Source organism: Vigna unguiculata, chromosome 6 (assembly GCF_037176805.1).
Source record: "Vigna unguiculata cultivar grain cowpea cultivar isolate G323 ecotype 2 chromosome 6, ASM3717680v1, whole genome shotgun sequence".
In the NCBI taxonomy this organism is placed as follows: Eukaryota; Viridiplantae; Streptophyta; class Magnoliopsida; order Fabales; family Fabaceae; genus Vigna; species Vigna unguiculata.
In genome coordinates this window covers 39,944,685-39,965,564 of record NC_140797.1, presented here as the reverse complement: position 1 = coordinate 39,965,564, position 20,880 = coordinate 39,944,685, and the positions used below count along the sequence as shown (strand labels likewise).

General features: G+C 34.5%; 4 protein-coding genes across 7 annotated transcripts; 3 read left to right on the top strand and 1 right to left on the bottom strand.

Moving 5' to 3' along the window:
- Positions 1-873: 873 nt before the first annotated feature.
- On the top strand, positions 874-3,913 carry LOC114187656 (putative serine/threonine-protein kinase PBL26). Of its 3 annotated transcripts, none has more exons than XM_028075964.2 (6): positions 874-1,331; positions 1,414-1,589; positions 1,674-1,863; positions 2,005-2,396; positions 2,700-2,960; positions 3,058-3,913. In XM_028075964.2, exons 1-6 carry the CDS (start codon positions 1,229-1,231, stop codon positions 3,058-3,060), a joined length of 1,125 nt encoding a protein of 374 aa, XP_027931765.2. In that variant the 5' UTR covers positions 874-1,228; the 3' UTR covers positions 3,061-3,913. The 3 variants fall into 3 exon arrangements, with proteins under 3 accessions (XP_027931765.2, XP_085530430.1, XP_027931764.2); XM_028075963.2 differs by having other exon boundaries at positions 877-1,331; positions 3,046-3,913; XM_085674304.1 differs by lacking the exon at positions 3,058-3,913 and having other exon boundaries at positions 2,700-2,975.
- A 590-nt stretch (positions 3,914-4,503) lies between these two features.
- On the bottom strand, positions 4,504-7,920 carry LOC114187606 (putative receptor-like protein kinase At5g18500). The gene is made up of 7 exons (XM_028075895.2): positions 7,633-7,920; positions 6,230-6,808; positions 5,683-6,123; positions 5,470-5,585; positions 5,112-5,372; positions 4,841-5,041; positions 4,504-4,729 (listed from the first exon to the last, which is right to left on the bottom strand). Exons 1-7 carry the CDS (start codon positions 7,745-7,747, stop codon positions 4,655-4,657), a joined length of 1,788 nt encoding a protein of 595 aa, XP_027931696.2. The 5' UTR covers positions 7,748-7,920; the 3' UTR covers positions 4,504-4,654.
- Positions 7,921-8,648: 728 nt separating this feature from the next.
- Positions 8,649-12,293, top strand: NPQ1 (non-photochemical quenching 1). Of its 2 annotated transcripts, none has more exons than XM_028074757.2 (6): positions 8,649-8,906; positions 9,143-9,477; positions 9,637-9,806; positions 9,939-10,035; positions 10,133-10,524; positions 11,554-12,293. In XM_028074757.2, the coding sequence occupies exons 2-6, from the start codon at positions 9,199-9,201 to the stop codon at positions 12,053-12,055; spliced, it is 1,440 nt and encodes a 479-aa protein (XP_027930558.2). In that variant the 5' UTR covers positions 8,649-8,906; positions 9,143-9,198; the 3' UTR covers positions 12,056-12,293. The 2 variants fall into 2 exon arrangements, with proteins under 2 accessions (XP_027930558.2, XP_027930559.2); XM_028074758.2 differs by lacking the exon at positions 8,649-8,906 and adding an exon at positions 8,995-9,013.
- Positions 12,294-15,105: 2,812 nt separating this feature from the next.
- LOC114186658 (ubiquitin hydrolase) lies at positions 15,106-17,001 on the top strand. The gene is made up of 4 exons (XM_028074629.2): positions 15,106-15,689; positions 15,784-16,002; positions 16,373-16,633; positions 16,749-17,001. The coding sequence occupies exons 1-4, from the start codon at positions 15,684-15,686 to the stop codon at positions 16,803-16,805; spliced, it is 543 nt and encodes a 180-aa protein (XP_027930430.2). The 5' UTR covers positions 15,106-15,683; the 3' UTR covers positions 16,806-17,001.
- Positions 17,002-20,880: the final 3,879 nt, after the last annotated feature.

Genomic DNA, 20,880 nt, shown 5'->3' with positions numbered 1-20,880 from the left:
ATATATAATGTAAAAAAAAATAGTGACATCATGAAACTTTTAAAATAATATGAAAGTTTGCCTAGAATTAAAAAAAAAATTGGAATATGAAAATACTTTGAGAAAACCCAATGAATTTCACTGTAATCTACTCTTTTTAAAAGGTTAAGATTATAATCACCGGAATGAATAATAAATTATAACGTATTACAAATTTATGAATTTATACACTCATTTTTAAATTTATATCATAAATAGAAAGTCACATATATATATATATATATATATATATATTAATGATTTCAAAAAACTCTTTAATAATATACTCTCAATTATATAGTACACACTATCTTTAAAGGTAGGAGAGGAAGTGTCTTTATGTTCCATTCACATCTTTACTGCAATTGGGAACTCTTTTGACGTGTTTACTCCTTCGCTTTCTCATATCATGTGCCCCAAATTTGGTTCCATGTGCATCATCAAATTCAATACCATTTACACACACTTTCAACCCACCACAATATTAATATACTTTATGTTCATCACTATGTCACGTATATATTAAGGCTGCCAGTAATTTTAATTTTCACTCATCACATATAAATCATTTAAATTATAATTCAGCATGAAGTAGTAGTCAAATATAACCACAAATTTCACTTCATTTTCAAAGACTGAATCGAAGAACTCTATGTAACTGCGTTGTGTTGTTCTATGTATAGCATAGGTGTGAAATAATAAGAATAAGAATAAATATAAAAATGATGAGGAGTCAAAATGTAACCATAATTAACGAAAGGAAAACGTTAGACATGCATGGTTGGATCGGAAGACAATAGTAAAAGTGAAATATAAGTTCCAGGTTTGTAGGAAGACAGCTCAGAATGATGTCCACCCAAAATTCCCCATTTTTCTCTCCGAGTCTTCTGAGGAAACGTCATGATTTTGCTATTCCTCTCATACATGCATGCCTAACTCTTCCTCCTTTCACCTTCTGCTGTTTGTTTCCCTTTCATTTTAATTTATAGCCTCTGCTCCCTTTATGCGGGGTCCTTCAATCTCACTTGGGGGAACCTCCGTCCATTGCTCAATTCAACCAGAGTTCATGGAGGCTTTCATTTTCACCTTTGCATCGATTGAATGAAAATATTCTTTAGGAACCAAAACCTGCACATACACTATATATATATATACCAACCCACAATCCTACTTTCACCTTTTGTTTTTTTGCTTCCACAGATTTACAAGAATGAATTGTTTTCCGTGTTTTTCAAAGACTAAGAAATGCAATAGCAAGAGGGAGCAGCAACCGACCACACAACCAGAAAACGTTATAGCAACAAAACCTCCGGGTAAGATCAATTTACTTAATTACTTCCTTTAATGTCATTCGTTTAATCAACATTGAAAACCAAACTCTGGGGTGAAATGTAGACGTAAGAAAACCAAAGGCAGATGATCCAAACAACGTTGACACTACAAATATTCAAGCACAAAATTTCACGTTCCGTGAACTAGCCATCGCGACGAAGAATTTCCGACAAGAATGTTTGATGGGTGAAGGTTGCTTTGGCAGAGTTTACAAGGGAACAATTCCTGCAACCGGGCAGGTCGTATCACAAGTCCTTCAATTTTTAGTGCTTAAAAAGCAATTAAATTCAATTTCACATTTTGTGTTTTGTTTCCCAACCCAGGTGGTAGCAGTGAAGCAACTTGACCGAAATGGGGTGCAAGGAAGTAAGGAATTTCTGGTTGAGGTTTTGATGTTAAGCCTCTTGAACCATGAAAACCTCGTCAAACTCACTGGTTATTGTGCTGATGGAGATCAACGTCTTCTGGTGTATGAGTTCATGCCAGGTGGCTCTTTAGAAGCCCGTCTTCTTGGTATGTTAATTCCATCTCAACATTACATATATAATCTTTGTCTTGTTTCTTTGATACACAATTGTTGTGCTTATTGACTTAGTTTTGGTCAAATGCTACCTTGTAAAACCAAAATAAAACATGTGTTTGGTTCTATAACAGAGAGGAAACCAGATGAACCTCCATTAGATTGGTACAGCAGAATGAAAATAGCATCACATGCTGCGAAAGGATTGTGGTACTTGCACGACAAGGCCAACCCTTCAATTATATTCCGAGACTTGAAATCTGCAAACATCTTGCTAGGTGATGATTTCAGTGCAAAACTATCAGATTATGGATTGGCCAAACTTGCTGGCAACGATAAAGCGAACATTGTACCCACAAGAGTTATGGGCACTTATGGTTACAGTGCTCCTGAGTACGTAAGAACAGGTAACCTCACATTGAAATCAGATGTCTACAGTTTTGGAGTTGTCTTGCTAGAGCTCATTACCGGACGGCGCGCGGTTGACACCACAAGATCACACGATGAGCAAAACCTAGTTTCATGGGTATACCTATAAAACCTCTCTAATTTATGATTGTTGGGAAAAAATATTACTGTGTTTCTCGTTACATCATTAATGAGTTATAGTTCCTACAGGAATTCCACCAAACAGTAAACAAATGTGGTAAAAAGACAAGACACGTTTTCATACACATTTCTTCGTAGTTTAGTTTTGTTTTTCAATAAAAAATACAATAATTAAGGTTTGATTTGATTGTGATTGATGAACAACAGAAATGTTATACGAGGTAATGTATCAAAGTTTTGTCCTTTTAAAAATATGTTGTTGTATGAAAATGTTGAGCAGGCACAACCCATATTTAGGGATCCAAAGAGATATCCAGATATGGCAGATCCAAATTTGAATAATGATTTCCCAGAAAAGGATTTGAACCAAGTTGTTGCAATAGCAGCGATGTGCTTGCAGGAGGAAGCAGCGGCGCGTCCTTTGATGAGTGATGTTGTAACTGCTCTGAGTTTTCTTTCCACTGCCAATACAGAGGGTGGTGCCGACAACAGTAGCTACTCCGGTGGAGACAGCGATGACAGTGGATCTGCTAAAAAACAGGTTAGTGAAAAATAACAAGAGAGTGAAGAGAACTCAGAATGTGTGAGTATGATTATTATGAGAATGAAAACCAACATGATTACAGTCTTGAAGCCAGTAAAGAGAGTCTGCTCCAAATCTAGCCGCAAGAGCAGCAGCAGCAATTCATGTTTAGATGATGGAGGCGTCTGAATCGGCCGCAAAAGCAGTAGGAAAAGTAGGAAAGAGAAATGTTGGTTAAATGAGAGGAGCAGAAAGCAAAAGAGGAAGAAGAAAAGTGGTTGATCCAATTGAAGTAGCAGTGGGATGGTGGCGATGTTATTGACCGTAGCGGAAGCAGAGGATCAAAAGGGAACATTTCAATCGGCCAAAAATTAGTAGTGAGATTGTTCACTCAGACAATGGCAGCAGCAGCAGCAGCATAAGGTCCAAGGAAAGGAGCAGCATGCATGCATGAATGCATTTAGATTATCAAAAACAAGAGTGAAATGTTCATTCACGATAAAAATCGATTATCCTTGCGTGCATGGTTGCAATCACAACTTAATTCGGCATCATATCATGCTTTGTACACTTCTGTCAATGTTTGTTTATACATTAGTATGTATGGTCGAGTGAAATAAGTAAGATAACGATATCTGGTATCCGCTATTTTCAAAAAATCTCGAACAACCATATAACACCTCAAATATTTACACACTTATATACTTATTTCTTAGTAGGTTTTGGATTTTTTTCTCTTTTGTATCTACCTTTAGTTCGTGAACAAAGACAGACAATAACTGTGAATTTCTATAGAAGATTGTTGACATTATTGGAAATAGTGATCTTTGTTTTTATTATGTAATCATTTTGGCAATTCTACTGAGTTTCCTTCTGTCATGTGAGAATCAAATATTGCGTTGTGATGTGGATATCCATCCCTTGAAATTTGGTGGATTCAATATACACTTTTTGGTAACACATGAGAAGAATGTTAGATCATGGGTCAAAATGTCATCTTTTCAAGGTTCACATATATTTATCAACCATTCTTGAAAACAACTTGATACACATTGCCATGATAAATACAACATTTTCTTACTTAAAGTTGAAATCTCTACATCTCACATGATAATGGAATATGAGTGAAGAGAAAGTAGTACAACAATCTTTTTTTTCAATTAAAAAATTACAGTTATAAAATAGTTTTAAACTTTCATACCCTGATTTTTTTTACTTCTAACACTTGTGTTTCCCTTAACACTTGCGTATTCTAATTTCATAAGTTTATATATGTAAATACATCAACAATTGATATTAATACACACCAAGAATGTCATACAGATTATCCAATTCAATCTTATTTATGTTTATTCCATTTTGTTCCTTTCATTATTAAATATCCAAATATACATTGAGCCAAAAGAAAAAAAGAGTTGTGGATTTGAATTGCTATTACTATAAGTCTATAAATAACACGTTTTATATATCTAAGATCTGGATGATTGCACAATAGATTTGATTCTCTTCCCACCACATGAATCATTTTGTTGGACCAGTAGTTCAGCAGAACACACTGTGATTGAAACAGATCCCAATTTTGTACCATCGTAATATGCTGAAAACAGTATCACTTGTAATATGTCTTCATTTTCTAATTTCCATTTACACTACATTTTCATGTTTCATCTCACAAACGAATAGAACAACAACACAACACAATACCCTTTACGTCAAAGAGGAGCTGATTTGGAGGATTTGGAGCTGGGGGTGGAGTTTGATGATGAACTCTCATCCTTCTTTGCCTTCTGCATCAACCAAAAAAACTATTGTAAATTTGATAAAACACAAACCTTGGACTAGCACAAAAGGGTTTGTGTGAGATTAGGAGTAAAGTAAGTTAACAAATATATATTTACCATCTTGGTTTCTGTGTCCATGCAGACCTTGTCCAATTCATCAAAAACAACCTCAATGGTTGGTCGACCTTTGCTTGATTTGGCAACACACAACACTGCAATTTGTAGGATGGCTTCAAAGTCTGCTTTATCAACCTTTCCTTTTAACCGTGGGTCTTCAAAATCAGACAATGGACGCTTACCCATACTCACATCTCTTGCCTACAAAACAAATTTCAAATTATCTCATTGAATTACACGTAAATATGATAATGAACATATTTTCAAGTACCTTCCTTGTGAGCTGGTCTCTGGCATCAAGATCCAACTCTATGACTTTCTGTCCAGACAATATTTGCAAAGCAACAATACCAAAACTGTATACATCACTGGCACACGTTAGCTTCGCATTACTCATGTATTCTGGATCCATGTACCCAATGGTTCCTCGTACATCGGTAAAAACCTTGCTCTCTTTGACTCCCATCACCTTTGACAGTCCAAAATCTGACAGTTTCGCTTGGTATTTCTCAGTCAAAAGAATGTTCGTAAGCTATAAAATTAAAACCAGTGAGAGGCATTACTATTATAGTACATATATTTGCTTCTTGTTTTCAAGTGCAATATACAACATATCCAAATTTTCATACCTTTATATCTCTATGGACAACACAGCCTTCTATATGATGGTGGAGGTACTTGAGTGCAAACGAACAATCTCTCAAAATTCTCACTCTTGTTTCCCAGGTCAAGTGACTATCTCTTCCTGAACAACACACACATATATAAAACATTTTAAGGGAATCACAGATTTAGATAAAACATTTGGTCTAGTTGTTCCATTTTAAGGGAGAGGACATTACGTAAGAGATGTTGAGCAAGATTCCCGTTTGCACAAAACTCATAGACTAAATATCTCTCATCCCCTTCAATGCAGCAGCCAAAGAGGCAAACCAAGTTTGGATGGCGAAGCCTAGAAAGGCCTTCAATTTCACGAGTGAAGGACTCAGAGGTGTTACTCTTTGTTAAATGCTTGATGGCCACGATTTGACCACTGGGTAGAACGCCTCTATATACCTGCCCTGCACTTCCTCTTCCAAGGCTTATCTTTCGACCACCATAATTCATGGCATTCTCAATTTCCCCTTTGCAGAACCAGTACAATCCAGACCATGCAGTGATCTCTTGCAAGTCAACCGGTTTACGACCCTTCTTCTTCGACAAACATTTCACCATAATAACCACAATCAATATCACAATCACAACTACTGGCACACTCAGCAAGGCTTTCCACAGAGATCCTTCTGGGGAATCAAAAACATTTTTTGTCAGTACCCTCACATGGTTCTGTTCTAACTTACACAAAAATGTTAAGTTCAAAAAATAAAATGGTAGAGATGAGATGACTACTCTTGTTTCCTGAAGCTGAAGGTGGCAAGCATCGTAAAAATTTGTCGACGAGAGGATCGTTTGGTGAGCCAGCTGCAAGAGCAACAATAGCTGCTACCCCACATATGGCTCTTTCAGTGTCGTTGTTGTGTTTGTCCACTTGAGAATACAAAGTATCTCTCACGTTCGATATTCCACTGGTACAATCTGCACAAGATGGACCAAAAGGTTGGTTGAAGTGGGAGCATTTGCCGAATGCGTCTTGGTACTGTTGCAGGGTCCTAACATCCTGCAAAATGAAACTGGAGCATATGGAACTTCCTCGGTACAAGTTGTCGAAGCCACATGAATCCAGTGACAACCCTGGTTGCGGGTGAAATGACTGCGAACAACGCTGCCATTGATCTTGGGAAAGGAATATTTGTCCTCCCGAGCTCAGTGCTTGTGTCGCCAATGCATTCGACACAATCGTGAGAGCATTTCGACAGCACAATGTGGTCGGGAACCCGTCTTCACCCCACATGTAAATATGCTCATTCACTACGGTGCACTCATCCATTGCCACATATTGGCTTGTGTTGAATTTCAGCACACATGAACCTGTACCGAAACAGAATTCAACCTACAACTTTGTGAAGCTACTCAAATTTTCAATCCATCACTTGATTGGAAAATTATTATATGATCTGCCCCAACCAGTTTCTACTACAAAGGTAATTGTATTATTCTATTTATGACAGAGATCAATAACATGCACATGCATGTTACCTAGATATATCAGTAGGCTCTACATGCTTCCAATCTATGTTTTAACTTCTGCACTTACTCTCCTATTAGTTTGAATTGTGTAATCTAATTTTTGTGTTAGTTTATTATATCTGGCTGGTATGTCTAGATAACATATTTATATGACATGCCTAACTTAACACCAAAAAAAAAAACATCTAATCAACAAGAAATACATATCATCAATAGTTTATAAAAACCATTATCTTTAGGAATTCAATGCAGATCGAAAGTCAGACATTGTTAATAAACTATTAAGATTGACAATATATAAATAGAAAGAACTATAAACTTATTGTCTTGAGAGTTTAGATTGAAAATGATGTTCTATCTTATTACAAGGATTTAACAGGAGTGGTATAGAATCGATAATTCATCTCAGTAACAATTAGGATGAGTAGATGATATGAGTAACGATATAAAGTAAGTAAAGTAAAGAATTGTAAGATGAGAGGGATATCTAAACAGTTCTACTATTCTATATCATCATGTTTTTGTGAATTTTAAATATCTGAAGTTGATATTTCATTATTAAAAGGCAGTTATTATTTAATTGAATAGATGTTTGTTTGTTTTATACATATATATAAGTTTGTGAATGCAGAAAAGAATGAAAAGAGAAGGGAAAAGGATTTGACCTTGGGGATCAGTGAGTGCAGCAGAGAATAGGAGTGAGGAGGAGTGAGGGAATGGTGGTGCAAGAAATAGAAGTGCAAACAAAAGGTGAAGAGCTAAGTGGGTTTTTGTTTTCATGTCCAAACCGAACCTCTTTTGCTCTGTATGGAAACTATATGTTAGCCCATTGTGAAGCAGCGTAACGTTGATGGCAGATGAACCTAAAAGTAGAATAGAGAAGATATAGTGTGAGTTTTCTTCGTGAACACCGTTATGGATGTGGATATTCTCGCTCACACACTGCCTTTAGATTACAGCTTGGGTTATATCCCTTGTTTTCATCAACAACATATTTTAATCTTACCCTTAGCCGACTATCATCACTTTTAATCAATTAATTACTTTATAATCAATACTGCTTATGCTATGTTGTTACTTCTGCTTTCTGTAGTAATTAAAGAAGTAACAGAACACAATGTGTTCGATAATACATCTTAAAGATAAGGATTTATCCATCATTAATTATTGAGATCTTCTGATGAAGGATTAATTATGTTCTTGTTGTATTGTGATTTGCACCCACGAAATATTCTAATAACATATCTTTTACCACATTCCTTCCGGTACATTGTTTAATATTAATTAAAAGTTAAAAAAATATGGTTTTTAATAAATTTTAGTTAATTTAAAATAATTCAAAGAAAATGTTTTTAAGCAAGCATCTTACATGCATTGCCCCGTCGTGTGTAAGCAACCACATTTCGTATTTTACCATCTCAGTTCTTTCTTTTGATTCGATAGGAATCATATTTTTGGTTTGTCTCTTCCCTGTTATCAACATTTCTGCCTACTAGATAAGGTTTATTTCATAGTTTGACCAAAAAATCCCTAATTCCGACAAATTTATAGGATTCCGGGGAATTTCTTGTTTTGTCAGTAATATTTTATTGGAAGATATACAATTATAAATAGAAAAAAAAATAATAAAGAAGATTTTAACTATAGTTTTGTGATAAGATTATGAAGTGGGCCTTGAAAGAAGGTATTGGACTTGAAACATTGAGTCCATTTGCAAGAAAATTGGAAGCAAATTGAAGCGTGGACGTGTGCGGTGTGGTTGCAGAGTGCAGTGACGGGTATGTTTGCAGTCCACACGAACACCATCGTCTTCTTATCCATCTCATCTCATCCATCCCCGGAACTCTTCTTATGCTACGCCGCCATTTCTCTCTTCTAAGTCCTCTTATTCTATTATCTCTTTCACTGTACCTGCAATTCGCCACATATACACCGCAAGGCATGTTTCACACTCTGCTCGTTATAAATCCTGTTTCTGCTCTCAATTACTACAACTTTTACTATATATTAACTAAATTTTGGAACTTGACTAATGGCAACTACTGGGTATGCAGTATGTTTTTCCTTTTGTGTTAGAGTTTTTAAAATACTATTTTTTGCCACGAATATTACTCTGCATTCTAAACTATAAGCTGTTGATCTTGCTGATTTATGCTCTTTTTTTGGGTATGTCAGATTGAATCTGGAGGTGAGGACATACACATACATATACTGTTGTATTGTATGTATGAATGGCAACGTGGGGTGCACATTCAATGTTGTTATCCCATGGGGAAGGCACAAGCACCCCCGGTGTATCCGTAAAACCAGCTCTTACTGTTAGAGGGGATTTAAGGTTTCACAGAACAAGAGAGTTTAAATATGCTCCTCGTGTGGTAGTGCTCAAAGTGTTTTCAACTGCCAGAAAGCCGACACGCTTGTGCTTGTTAAGACCTTATTGTAGTTTAGGGGGGAAACACAACCAAGGGTTGGATTATTCTTCACCAGCTACTACTACACAAATACCACGAGTAAGTAACTGCTGCTTTATCTATTATTTATCCTACTTCATTGTTGTTGCAATCATGTTCCCCCCTTTTGTGAAAATGTAAATTTTGTTGCTAAAGATAACACCTTTATATCCAATGTCCATGTTCTGAGTTTACTTAACCCTTGTTTGATAACAACAGATATTCAAATTCGTTGCTGATAGAATGCTTGTTGTTCTCAATGATTGGAATTGGAATAATTTACGCATGATGGGAGTAGCTGGCATATTGGTATCAATTTTAATGATCACTCCATCAGCTGATGCTGTTGATGCTCTTAAAACTTGTGCTTGCTTATTGAAGGATTGCAGGTATGCGATCGCTCTTTCTATTGTGCTATTTCTTCCATGATAACGTATATTATATACCTTACATGTCATCTTAACTGTATGATGGAAAGTTATACAATAGGCCTCCAATTTCATGCTCTTGTGTATATGCAGGTTGGAACTGGCTAAGTGTCTTTCAAACCCATCTTGTGCTGCCAATATTGCATGTCTTCAAACTTGCAATAATCGACCTGATGAGACTGAATGCCAAGTTAGTCTTGAGCTTTACATGAAACTAATGCCTGCATCATTCTTTTTTTCTCCCAAACCTGCTCATGGAAGCTTCTTTTTCTTCCTAATTTTCGCAGATTAAATGTGGGGACCTGTTTGAAAACAGTGTGGTTGATGAATTCAATGAGTGTGCAGTCTCACGGAAGAAATGTGTACCTAAGAAATCTGATGTGGGAGAATTTCCTGCTCCAAATCCTGATGTCCTTGTTAATAGCTTCAACATTGCGGATTTCAGTGGCAAATGGTTCATCACTAGTGGCTTAAATCCTACCTTCGATACCTTTGACTGCCAATTACATGAGTTCCACACAGAATCCAATAAGCTTGTGGGTAATTTGACATGGAGAATACAGACTCCGGATGCTGGATTTATTACTAGGTCTGCTGAACAGAAATTTGTTCAAGATCCTTCCTATCCTGGGATCCTCTACAATCATGACAACGAGTACCTTCACTATCAAGATGACTGGTAATTTCATACTCAAAGTACTCTTTAATTTTTACATAGCTAGACATGTTTAGTTATTGGCAACTACATCTAGATTGACGTGAGCTTTGTGCTGGAGCCAAAACTTGTAGTCTCAGGCACCGCCTAAGTCATTCTTCCATTAATTGAGTTTAGTAGTTAAGTTAGGGAAGTTAGAAATGGGGGTTGTGACCATCGTAAGTAGATTAAAATTTAGCAAACAAAATTTGAATAGAAATTTAGGTGATATGAAAAGCTCCACCCAAGAAATTCAGTAATTCACACACGTGGTAGAATTCATCATATCACTATAATTATTCTGTATCCAATTATTGTTAATGGTTGAATTATCTAGTGGAAAATCTCCTCTGATTCGATCAACGAATGAAAACACCAATTTGCATTTGCAACACCATTGATTTAAGAATGATCCAGTTAACTTAGACCACAAATTTGTTAGTCTAGCCTGTAAAAACTAAACTCTGAATTGAATTTCGATACCAATCAGATTTAGTTCAGGCGTAATTATTTTTGCAAACAAATTCAGAAAGGAAGGAGAGGTTTGAATCCAAATCTTTAGACCTCTCGTAGCAATCACCAATGAATCCAAAAGGATATCACACTTGAGTTTAAATTAAATGATATAAGCTCAAAATACGAAAGTCTGTCGTGCATGCACGCCCAATACCTCTCGTTCAACTTCAAAGATGAATGTTAACGCTTTGGTCCAATAATTCAAATGGGTGATAGGACTAATCAATCAAGACCAAGACCACACGAGTAAGATATTATAGGGGAAACTAAATATTTTAAAAGTAGTAGTTACCACACACTCTGCATGTTTTGCTATTTAAATGAAATTTAAGTGTTTGAAGGAAGTAAATGTTACTTTCCAAGTTGAGAAAAAGAATACAACATGCTGCTGTTCCTTTTATGTGCGCACACCTTAATTCGTTTTACATTGCAATATATTTGGATTCAGGAGCCTTCTGTAAACTTCACTAACTTACGAGCAATGACATGTATATGCAGGTATATTTTGTCATCAAAGATTGAGAATAAACCAGATGACTACGTATTTGTATACTACCGAGGCAGAAACGATGCATGGGATGGTTATGGAGGTGCTGTAGTGTACACAAGAAGTGCAGTTTTGCCAGAATCTATAGTTCCTGAACTTGAAAGAGCAGCAAAGAATGTAGGAAGAGACTTTAGCAAATTCATCAAGACAGATAACACATGTGGACCAGAGCCTTCCCTGGTGGAAAGGTTGGAGAAAAAGGTAGAGGAAGGAGAGGAGACCATTGTGAGGGAAGTTGAACAGTTAGAAGAAGAGGTGGAGAAGGTGGGGAAAACGGAAGTCACATTGTTTCAGAAGTTGGCAGAAGGGTTCAAAGTATTTCAAGAAGATGAGGAAAACTTCTTGAAAGGACTTTCAAAAGAAGAAATGGAGGTACTTAATGGCCTCAAAATGGAAGCCAGAGAAGTAGGGAAGCTCTTTGGAAATGCCTTGCCCATAAGGAAACTAAGATAAGTCTGAAAACCATGTTCAAGATACATTGGCATCAAAATCTTTTTGATCGTCTTAATTTTCTCTTTACTTTTCAAATATATGTAAACACAATTATCATTGTTGTATATATGCAGACTATTGTATTTGCATACAGTTTCATTCGTGTTTGATCTACACACGTTTGAACGTCCATTTAGAAGCTATTAGCTGTACCTCTGGCACCTTTTATGTATTCAACGTCAATTTTTTCCCTCCTCAACCCCTTATTCTTTCTCAAATCATTGAAATAAAAAGCATTCACTAAGTTTTATATCCTTAAAATCTCAAGCTTGTTAATTTTTATAATTCTTAATGTCATGTCAACCATACTTTTTAATTAGTTTAATACATAGTTTTTCCATCTCATAGTTTTTCTTGTACTTTGCTTTTCTGTTCTCTCTGTTATAAAATTGATAATGCAAGCATCCTTTTTGGCTGTAATGAGACTTTGGAGTGACTTCTGATGCGGTTGATGAGACATTTGTGTTCTTGCTTTTCTTTTCCGGTAGTATAGTACGTTTCTGAGTCTTGAAGCATTTATACTCCTAGTTAATTTTTTTCAGGAAAAAGTAAAGGGCATCCAAATAATATCATAGCTTATGAGTTAATGGTTAAAATATTGTTGAGAGTACATAAGAATTTATAGAAATGGTGGGTGGTTGAACTCCGTAACACATGGACCACAAAGGAATAGTCAACCCAAATTGTCTTGGGCCTAAACTCCAAACTATCCAACTTAGACACAGTCACTGTCAGAATCTGGACTTGTTGCTCTGCGTTTCTGTAGCAGCTGGATAGGATAATGTGGTAGAGGCCTCAAACTTTCAGAGTATAGAAACAAGAATGAATTAGTGTTGTTTGGATGGAAGGATAGAAAGTGAAAGAGTGAAAATGAAAGTTGTTTGAACTAGAATGTGGATTTTTGTTTCATGTAGATATTGTTAGAAGCTTTTGTATGTATTGAAAAAATGCATATAAAGAATCGGTGAAAGAAAGGTGAGAGGTGGACATAAATGGGTGTCGGTGTATAGATATAATGCATTTCCCTTTTTTGCGTGATTAGATGTGTGCGATGCAGTTGAAAAGGGTGGTACAAATGTTACGTTGAAATGAATGAATTTGGTTTTGGGAGTGTGGTATAGGTGAGAATGCCATAATTTTCACTGCCCGATGCACATTACTGTGAAAACATCCAATTCCATGAATTACGCATGCATAGAGGGATGCTCACGTGGGGCAACTCCATTGTTTGATTGGTGTGAGTTTAGTTATAAGTTGTGGATGAAAAAAATAATGAGATAAGAGAAGGGGACATCAGTGTCGTATTATGGAAGGAAACAAGCACATTTTGGCATGTCATGTCATGTGCTCTTCTTCTTCTTCTTCTGTTTACTAATCAATCTCTTCTCACTCTTTTTCAAACTTTTCCTCCTAACACAGCCCCCCCCACTTCCTAATCCTAACCCACTTCATGCTCAAACACTTCAAATTCAATGCCATTGCCAAACTTTGAAAACACAGTAATAAATTTTTGAAAAGGATTAAGAAAAAGTCTAAAAATGTGACATTTTTATCCATGGGTATTGGTTTGGTTGGTATAAATGCATTGGTATTGGAAGTGCGTGGTAGGTTTAACTTTGAAGTAAAATTTAGTTTTGGTTTATTAATTAAGACGTGGGTTTTACACTTTTTGCTGTTAAAACAGTAGTAAAATGATTTTCTAAGTTGAAAACAAATAGGGTTAAAGTCAAAGTTGGGATAATAATTTATTTCACGAGCCCCACACCGTGTTTTGCACTCTTCTTCCCTGTTCTTCTTCACACCTCAAAACCGCTATCTTTGACAAATATCTCTTCTGTTACAGCTCAATGTTTGACAATAGTCTTCGGTGTTTATCTTTTTTTTAGTCTCTTTTTCATGGCTCATTTAAGATTATAATATTTATATTCAAAAGAGTAATCAATTTCTTTATTTAAAATAAGTTAAAGTTGTGTAAACACTACAATTATATTTATTTATGATTTTTGAGATGGGTTAGTATATACAATGAAAATAATTTTTATTTTTATTTTTATTCATTGCTTTGACTTATTTTTGTGTTTATTATTTCTCTTTTTTTATTGACTGCGATTATAATTTAGAAAATAACAATAAATACCATTGACAACTTTTAAAATGTAATTAATAGTAATAGATTTGTTTTTCTTCAAATGTGACAAATAACAAACCTAAGAAAAAACTCATGCCACTTCTACCTGGAACTATATTACTGTAATTTATCACGTTAAAACTATTATCATATATATTTATTTTTATCTGTTCTACAAAATATATACAGATACAATTTCTTACATAAGCCATTTTGATTCTAAGAAAAGTAATTTCAAATTTAACAAAAAATGCAAGCACCTACTATAGAGTAATTTTTTATTATCATTCAATCGGAAAGGGTTACAGAAGAAATTGTATTGATTTTTTGTAACGGCTATTTTAAAAATGATGAAACCTGGGCTTGAATGATAAAGAAGAAAAATGTGTTTAGCATTAATAATAGTGAGATGTAAGGTCTAGAAATACTAGTGTCGTGTTTGACTCATGGGTGCTTGGTTTGACTATGCTTTCTTCCTGCAAACCTTGTCTCGCCACATCCGTTTTCTTCGCTGACTTGTACACTCTATGCTATTGACTATTGGCCAATCTTCCTCGTTTTTCTTAACTCTATAATCAAAATCAAATATTTATGTCAGAGAGTGGCTTGACCTACACTCTGCTGCAACTAAAATTTAATCATAAATTTAATATCTATTAGCTTTTATTTATATCTCTTTCTGCATAGAAAAAGTTAGAGGACTTTGTTAGCGAGTTTGTCGCAGAGACAGAAGGTGGGGGGCCATAGGCATTGGTGTGGTTTATAAAGGCAAAGTGATGCAGAAGAGAAGAGAAGAGAAGAGAGTCAACAGTGACAGTTTTTCAGCAGCCATTGGCATTTGAAATTCTAAGTCTTTTTGAGATGGGTCATAGTTGGGAACAGTAACACCCACCTACTTGTCAGCAACACTCACTCGCTTACTAAATTCCCCAAATCTAGCTACATACCCTTCCATATCACAACCGACCAGTCCCTTTCCCTCTCTCCCTCCATCCTCCTCCTTCTTCTTCACATTCCTCATTCAATTCCCTCTTTCCTTTTTCCTTCAACCACCCATTCTTCTCTTCTCTTTCTTTTTTCCACCAATTCTCCCTCTGCTAAAGGGAACAAACCCCCTACCTAGGCCCCCTTTTCTGTCTCTTCACAACCCACTGCATTAATTTCTATATCCCTTTTCTATCATAAGGAGAAGAAAGCTAGTAAAAAAGTTTTATCTTAACTTAACCCCACCCTCTCTGCCTCTGCTTCCCTTTCTTTTCACTTTTCAGATTCTTTTTCTCTCCTCCAAATTCTGGGCAGAGAATTTATATCCCTGTCTGAGGTTTCATCGGGAACCCCCTCCCTACGGATCCTGTCTTTTCTTTAACCCTTTTGCCCTCACTATTCCTTTATAGTTCAAACCACCTCTCCTCCAACCCCACCTTTTCTTCCTACCACCACACCCTTTTTCACCACCCAAAAATGGATGTAAGCCGTTTTTCACTTTCCCTTTTCATCCCCAATGGATTCATCTCCGCTAATTACCGAATTACTCACTTAATTAATCCATTTTATTTCACAGGAATGCAAGAGGAGCGGCCAAATACCTGCCTTCGGAAACTGGGATTACGCCAACGAGTTGCCAATCACCCAGTACTTCGAGACCGCCAGACAGGCTGGTTTAGTTCGTTACAGTTCCTCCTCCGGCGAAAGCGATGCTTACGTCCGTCCCCATCGCGATCTCTACGCCGTCGATTTTAAGAAACCTCTTCGGAACATGCCACCCTCCGCCGTTAAAAAGGTCCCCTTTTCTTCCTCTTTTCTATTCAATCCAACCCAACCCAACCCAACCCCCACAACAACCATTGCGTTTTCACCTTAATTAAAAGCATTTATTATTTCATTTTACTATGGTGATAGAGAGTAAAATAGAATTTTTTGTGCTGTTTTTTTTTTTCATTTTCTTTCTCTGCAATGTTTGTGGTACCACGTTCATAAATACGCGTCTCGGTCACCCATGGTTGTTAATAGTGCGGTGGTTGAGACACGACGTGAAACCTGAAACCGTGAAACCACATGTCTGTTTATATACTATGTTTTTTTATCATTACCTGTTGCCGGTAATGAAAACAAAGAAATGCAAGGGTAAAATTGGGATGATAATGGTGCAGGCGACGAGGAGCAAGGAGAGGAGGTGTGCGCAGGTTATGGTGATGGTTAACGATAAGGAAAAAGAGAGTGTGAAGGTGAACATGAGAAAGCAAGGGAAAGTGTGCGACGTGACGGAACAGGCAAGGAAGCCGGTGAGAAAAGAAATGCATCTACACGACGCCGTTCCGCTTTCCCCGCCGCCTCGTCACGTTAGACTCCCGAAACCTGTGGATGAAGATCTCTATAAGATCCCTCCAGAGCTCCTTCGCACAACTAAGCGCGTTAGTTACCTCACCTCACCTCACCTCATCTCACGCGTTTTACTTATTTATTCATTTATAATAAATATTTTATTGGTGTGTATTCCAAATACAATTCACATTGTTGCATGTGCAGAAGAAAATGCTGGGTTTCATTTCCAAGTGTCTGGTTCCTGCGGCTTGCGTTTCATGAGACTGCAACATCTGGTTTACTCTGAAGATATGTTGGGCTGGTTTTTGCTGCTCCCCGATGCTAATATCACTGTCTAGGGATAAAAGAAAAAAAAAAACAAGAACAAGAACAAAAGTATTTTTGTGACGATGAGAATGAATGTAGTAAGTAAAGTAATTGTGTCTTAGTTTAACGAGTTCATCTCCTTCTTCATTTATTGATTTAGTCGGTGCCAGCATTTATTATTGTCTTTGAATTAAATGATTATTTGTTGGTATTGTGAGGTGGACCCTTAATTCCATAAGAATGATGTCATACCCATACTATATATGCTTTCCTATTGCTACAAAGCGCGTAAAACACGTGAAACGTTAATTAATATGCGCCATTGTTAACGAAGCACACAAGAATGGTGAAGTAACATGCACTGTCATGGTGGTGGGAGTGTGATTGAATTGCAGTGTCGTTTAGGTTTAGGTTAAGTTGTACGAGAAGCAGGATTGAACAAGAACACTTAACTGTTTTTGATGAGGTGAGGAGGAAGAAAGATTAGGTACGAAACATTGTTGAAACACTAATCTGACATATGCTAGATAGGTTTGCATGCATTTTCACATCGAGCTTTAATTGTGTTATCTCCGAAATCACTTTTGGGCCCAAGTTCATTTATACGCTTACGCTTACAAGGCATGCCAGGCCTAGCTAGGAATTAACTGGGAACTTCTCTAAAGTCATATCTATCTATCTATCTATATATATATATATATATATATATATATATATATATATATATATATATATATATATATATATATATATATATATATATATATATAGATATAGATAAATATATTATATATGTGTAACCATTTTAATTGGTAAAAGAGAAGTAAAAATTGTCACATGGTGTGCTGGATATCGTTTTGTGAAATATTTAAATGAAATTAATATTTAATTTAATTTCGTTAAATTGGATTTTTTTATTTTAAAAGTTAATACAGGGAAGCTTATTGTATAAAAAAAAAAAATTGTGTGATGTACCTTCCATGTTACATCGGAATATTGAGATTGATGTTCAACCGTGTATTCAGTAGACTGGTCGAACTCATAATAAATGATAAAATTTATTTTACTTATTTTTGGATTTATAGGTAGAAGAAAAGGTAAAAACTTTGTTTATAATTGTAGTAATAGGTCCCTTCATCCACATCAGTTTTATTCGCTTATTGTTTGATTAAGGATGTTATGGTTCGAATATTAATATATAAACAAATTGAGATGTTTATGATTCTTGTAAATATAAAGACTTTATCATAACTAGATCAAAATAACTATGTAATATGAAATAAATCTATTTGATAATGTAATAAACTTTAATTCAAGTAAGATGTTATAAAATAACCATCAAACAAGAAAATACGATATAGGAATATTGATTGTAGTATTAAAATTATAAAATTCAATAAGATACTTAGTTATAAATATAATTACAACATCTTTAAAAAAAAAAGACAACACAGTAAATGTTTTAACCAAAAGAATCATCCTCTTAACTAAAATAATAATTAAGATAAGTCAAACAAATAATCAACATTAACATATATGCAGATGATAAACAATAATAAAATATTTTTTAAAAAATATAACAATTAATTATTATACAAACAAATGAGTGACACCTTTCACTACATTTTTTAGTGATTTGCATGACTTGCGTGAAGTGTAAAAGTTATTTATAATTGTTTTATGTCAACACTTATTTAATGGTTTTTTATTTAGAGTTAATATATTAACACAAGATTAAACATGTAAACACTATGTGTGTTAGAATTTTCTGGAAAATATGATTCTAAGTGTAATTGAAGTTACTAAAAAGGTAAATTTTGCACTAATGAGTTCGTTTTCTTATAAATACGTTTAAAAGATAAAGAAAAAATTGTATAGATTAAAACTAACTTATACACAAACGAAGAATAAGAATTCCGAAAATTTATGTAACAAAGTTTATATATATCAACTTACAAAAATATCATTTTTTTTTTCTATCTTATAAATACTTACGAATAAAATGTATAACTTGTTTCAACCATAATTTTATAGTCATGTTTGTTTTATTCTCATTGGTCATGTTATTTATTTCGTTGTATGAAAAATATATTTTAACATCCTTTATTAAATAAACATCCACTTAATAATTTATTTGAATAATATGTATCAATAGTTAAATTTAAAAAATAATATAAAATTAAAATATTAATTATCAAAATCATAGGTTCTAACGATATCACTGTTCTAATTAAATATAAAAGAATCAATCCAGTGTAATTGCGTTTTCAAGCCTGTGTCGGTGCGTTTTCAAACCTGTGTCAGAATCCATTTTCTCAACTTCATTATCCAAACAAAAGTCATGTTGTCATAAACTCGTGACTTATAATCAATTCTATAAAACCGCGTTAGCTAAAATAAATTATACAACCACGTGTTATTTAAAATATTTTAACTTTGATATAATTTAAATGGTTTCACATAAAGCATTGGATGATATCACTGTGATATCAAATTATGTAGTCATTTCTACCAGAAACAACTTCCATTAGCGGTGCTGATCAGAAAAAAAAAATAGCGGTGCATTTTTTTTATAATTGTTGTAATATATTCATATAAATATATCGATCTTGGCGCATTTAATCTAAAGATTGCATTGCATGATCCAGACTCAAGGTTTCTGAATTAAATAAAGTAAAAACATTTTCCAGATAGAAATAAATCCCTATCTGGATTTTTTTTTTTAAACCGAAATTCTATATTTAAGATCATTTTCTGTTTAGAACAATTTCAATACAATAATTCTATAAAAAATTATGATGAGATCTTATTTTACTTCAAACGAGTTTCACAATATTATTTTACTTTTAAAATATAAAAGAATATTTTTTTAATAACTATGTTTTTACAATTAAAAAATACTTAGATTTTGTTTTTCTTAACGTGATGTTAATACCCACCCAAGCACCCATCGTCTTTATATTTTTTTTCTAATAATAGAAGGAAAGAAGAAACTGAAAAACCTTGCTTGTCCTAATGAAAAGTGGCTTTTGTTTCTTCACTTGTATCGATGCATGATTATGACCAAACTACACAACTGAGTCACAGAATTATCGAATGTATTATTTGTGTATCTGAGAATAAAATTTAATTTTTGCGCAACCCGAAGCAATATTTAGTTACTTTAGAATATAGTGAGGCAGAAGAAAATGTGGGATTTTGTCTCCAAGTGTGTGGTGGATCTGTTCATCATCATCACATTATTTGTTACAACTTTTTGAGAGGAGGAGGAATAGCCACGTGTCTTTTCTGTCCACTAAAACACCTTTTTAATTAATTCAAACTTTTTCATTAATTATTGTGTTGTGTGTTTGGATTACAAGAATTTGACCAGAAAGAACAATAAATTTTTGAAAAGGGTTTGTAATTGGTGCTTGCATTTAATCGTATTGAATGATTATTAATATGCATTATGTGATGTTGATCCTGTACGTCTGATCTTATTGGTCATGAGTCTCACCATCTAACGGTGAGGCTCCAGCTATTGACGTTGCTGCTCTAAATCAAGAATGTTTTAAGAATATTAATATTTTCTAAATGCTTACATGTTTATAAAAATTTTGGTTTTTGATAGAATCTGGACATATTTATAGAAGGTAAGACAAGAAATAAATAGTAACATGATCCTTAATAAATATTACTTTTTCTATCTAAATATGTTCTTAAATTTTCATAAAACAAAGTCAATTAATGAGAAATAGAATAAAATATTATTATTTATAATTTTTATAAATTTTATATCATTGTAATAAATAATATGTTTTTCATAGAAGTTTGATATAATCTTAAGCTGCTGTTAACATTCTTCATTCTTTTGAACATTCACAAATTTATCCTTTAAAATGTGTCTTTAGATTTTAAGACATGAAGATGTCAATACCATAGCCCAAGTTTTATTATCAGGCCCAACGAATTGGTCTGCTTAAAAACATTGTCCAGCTAGACTTCTGCTATATGTAGTTCTTAATTTACTAAGTACGGTACCTAACCT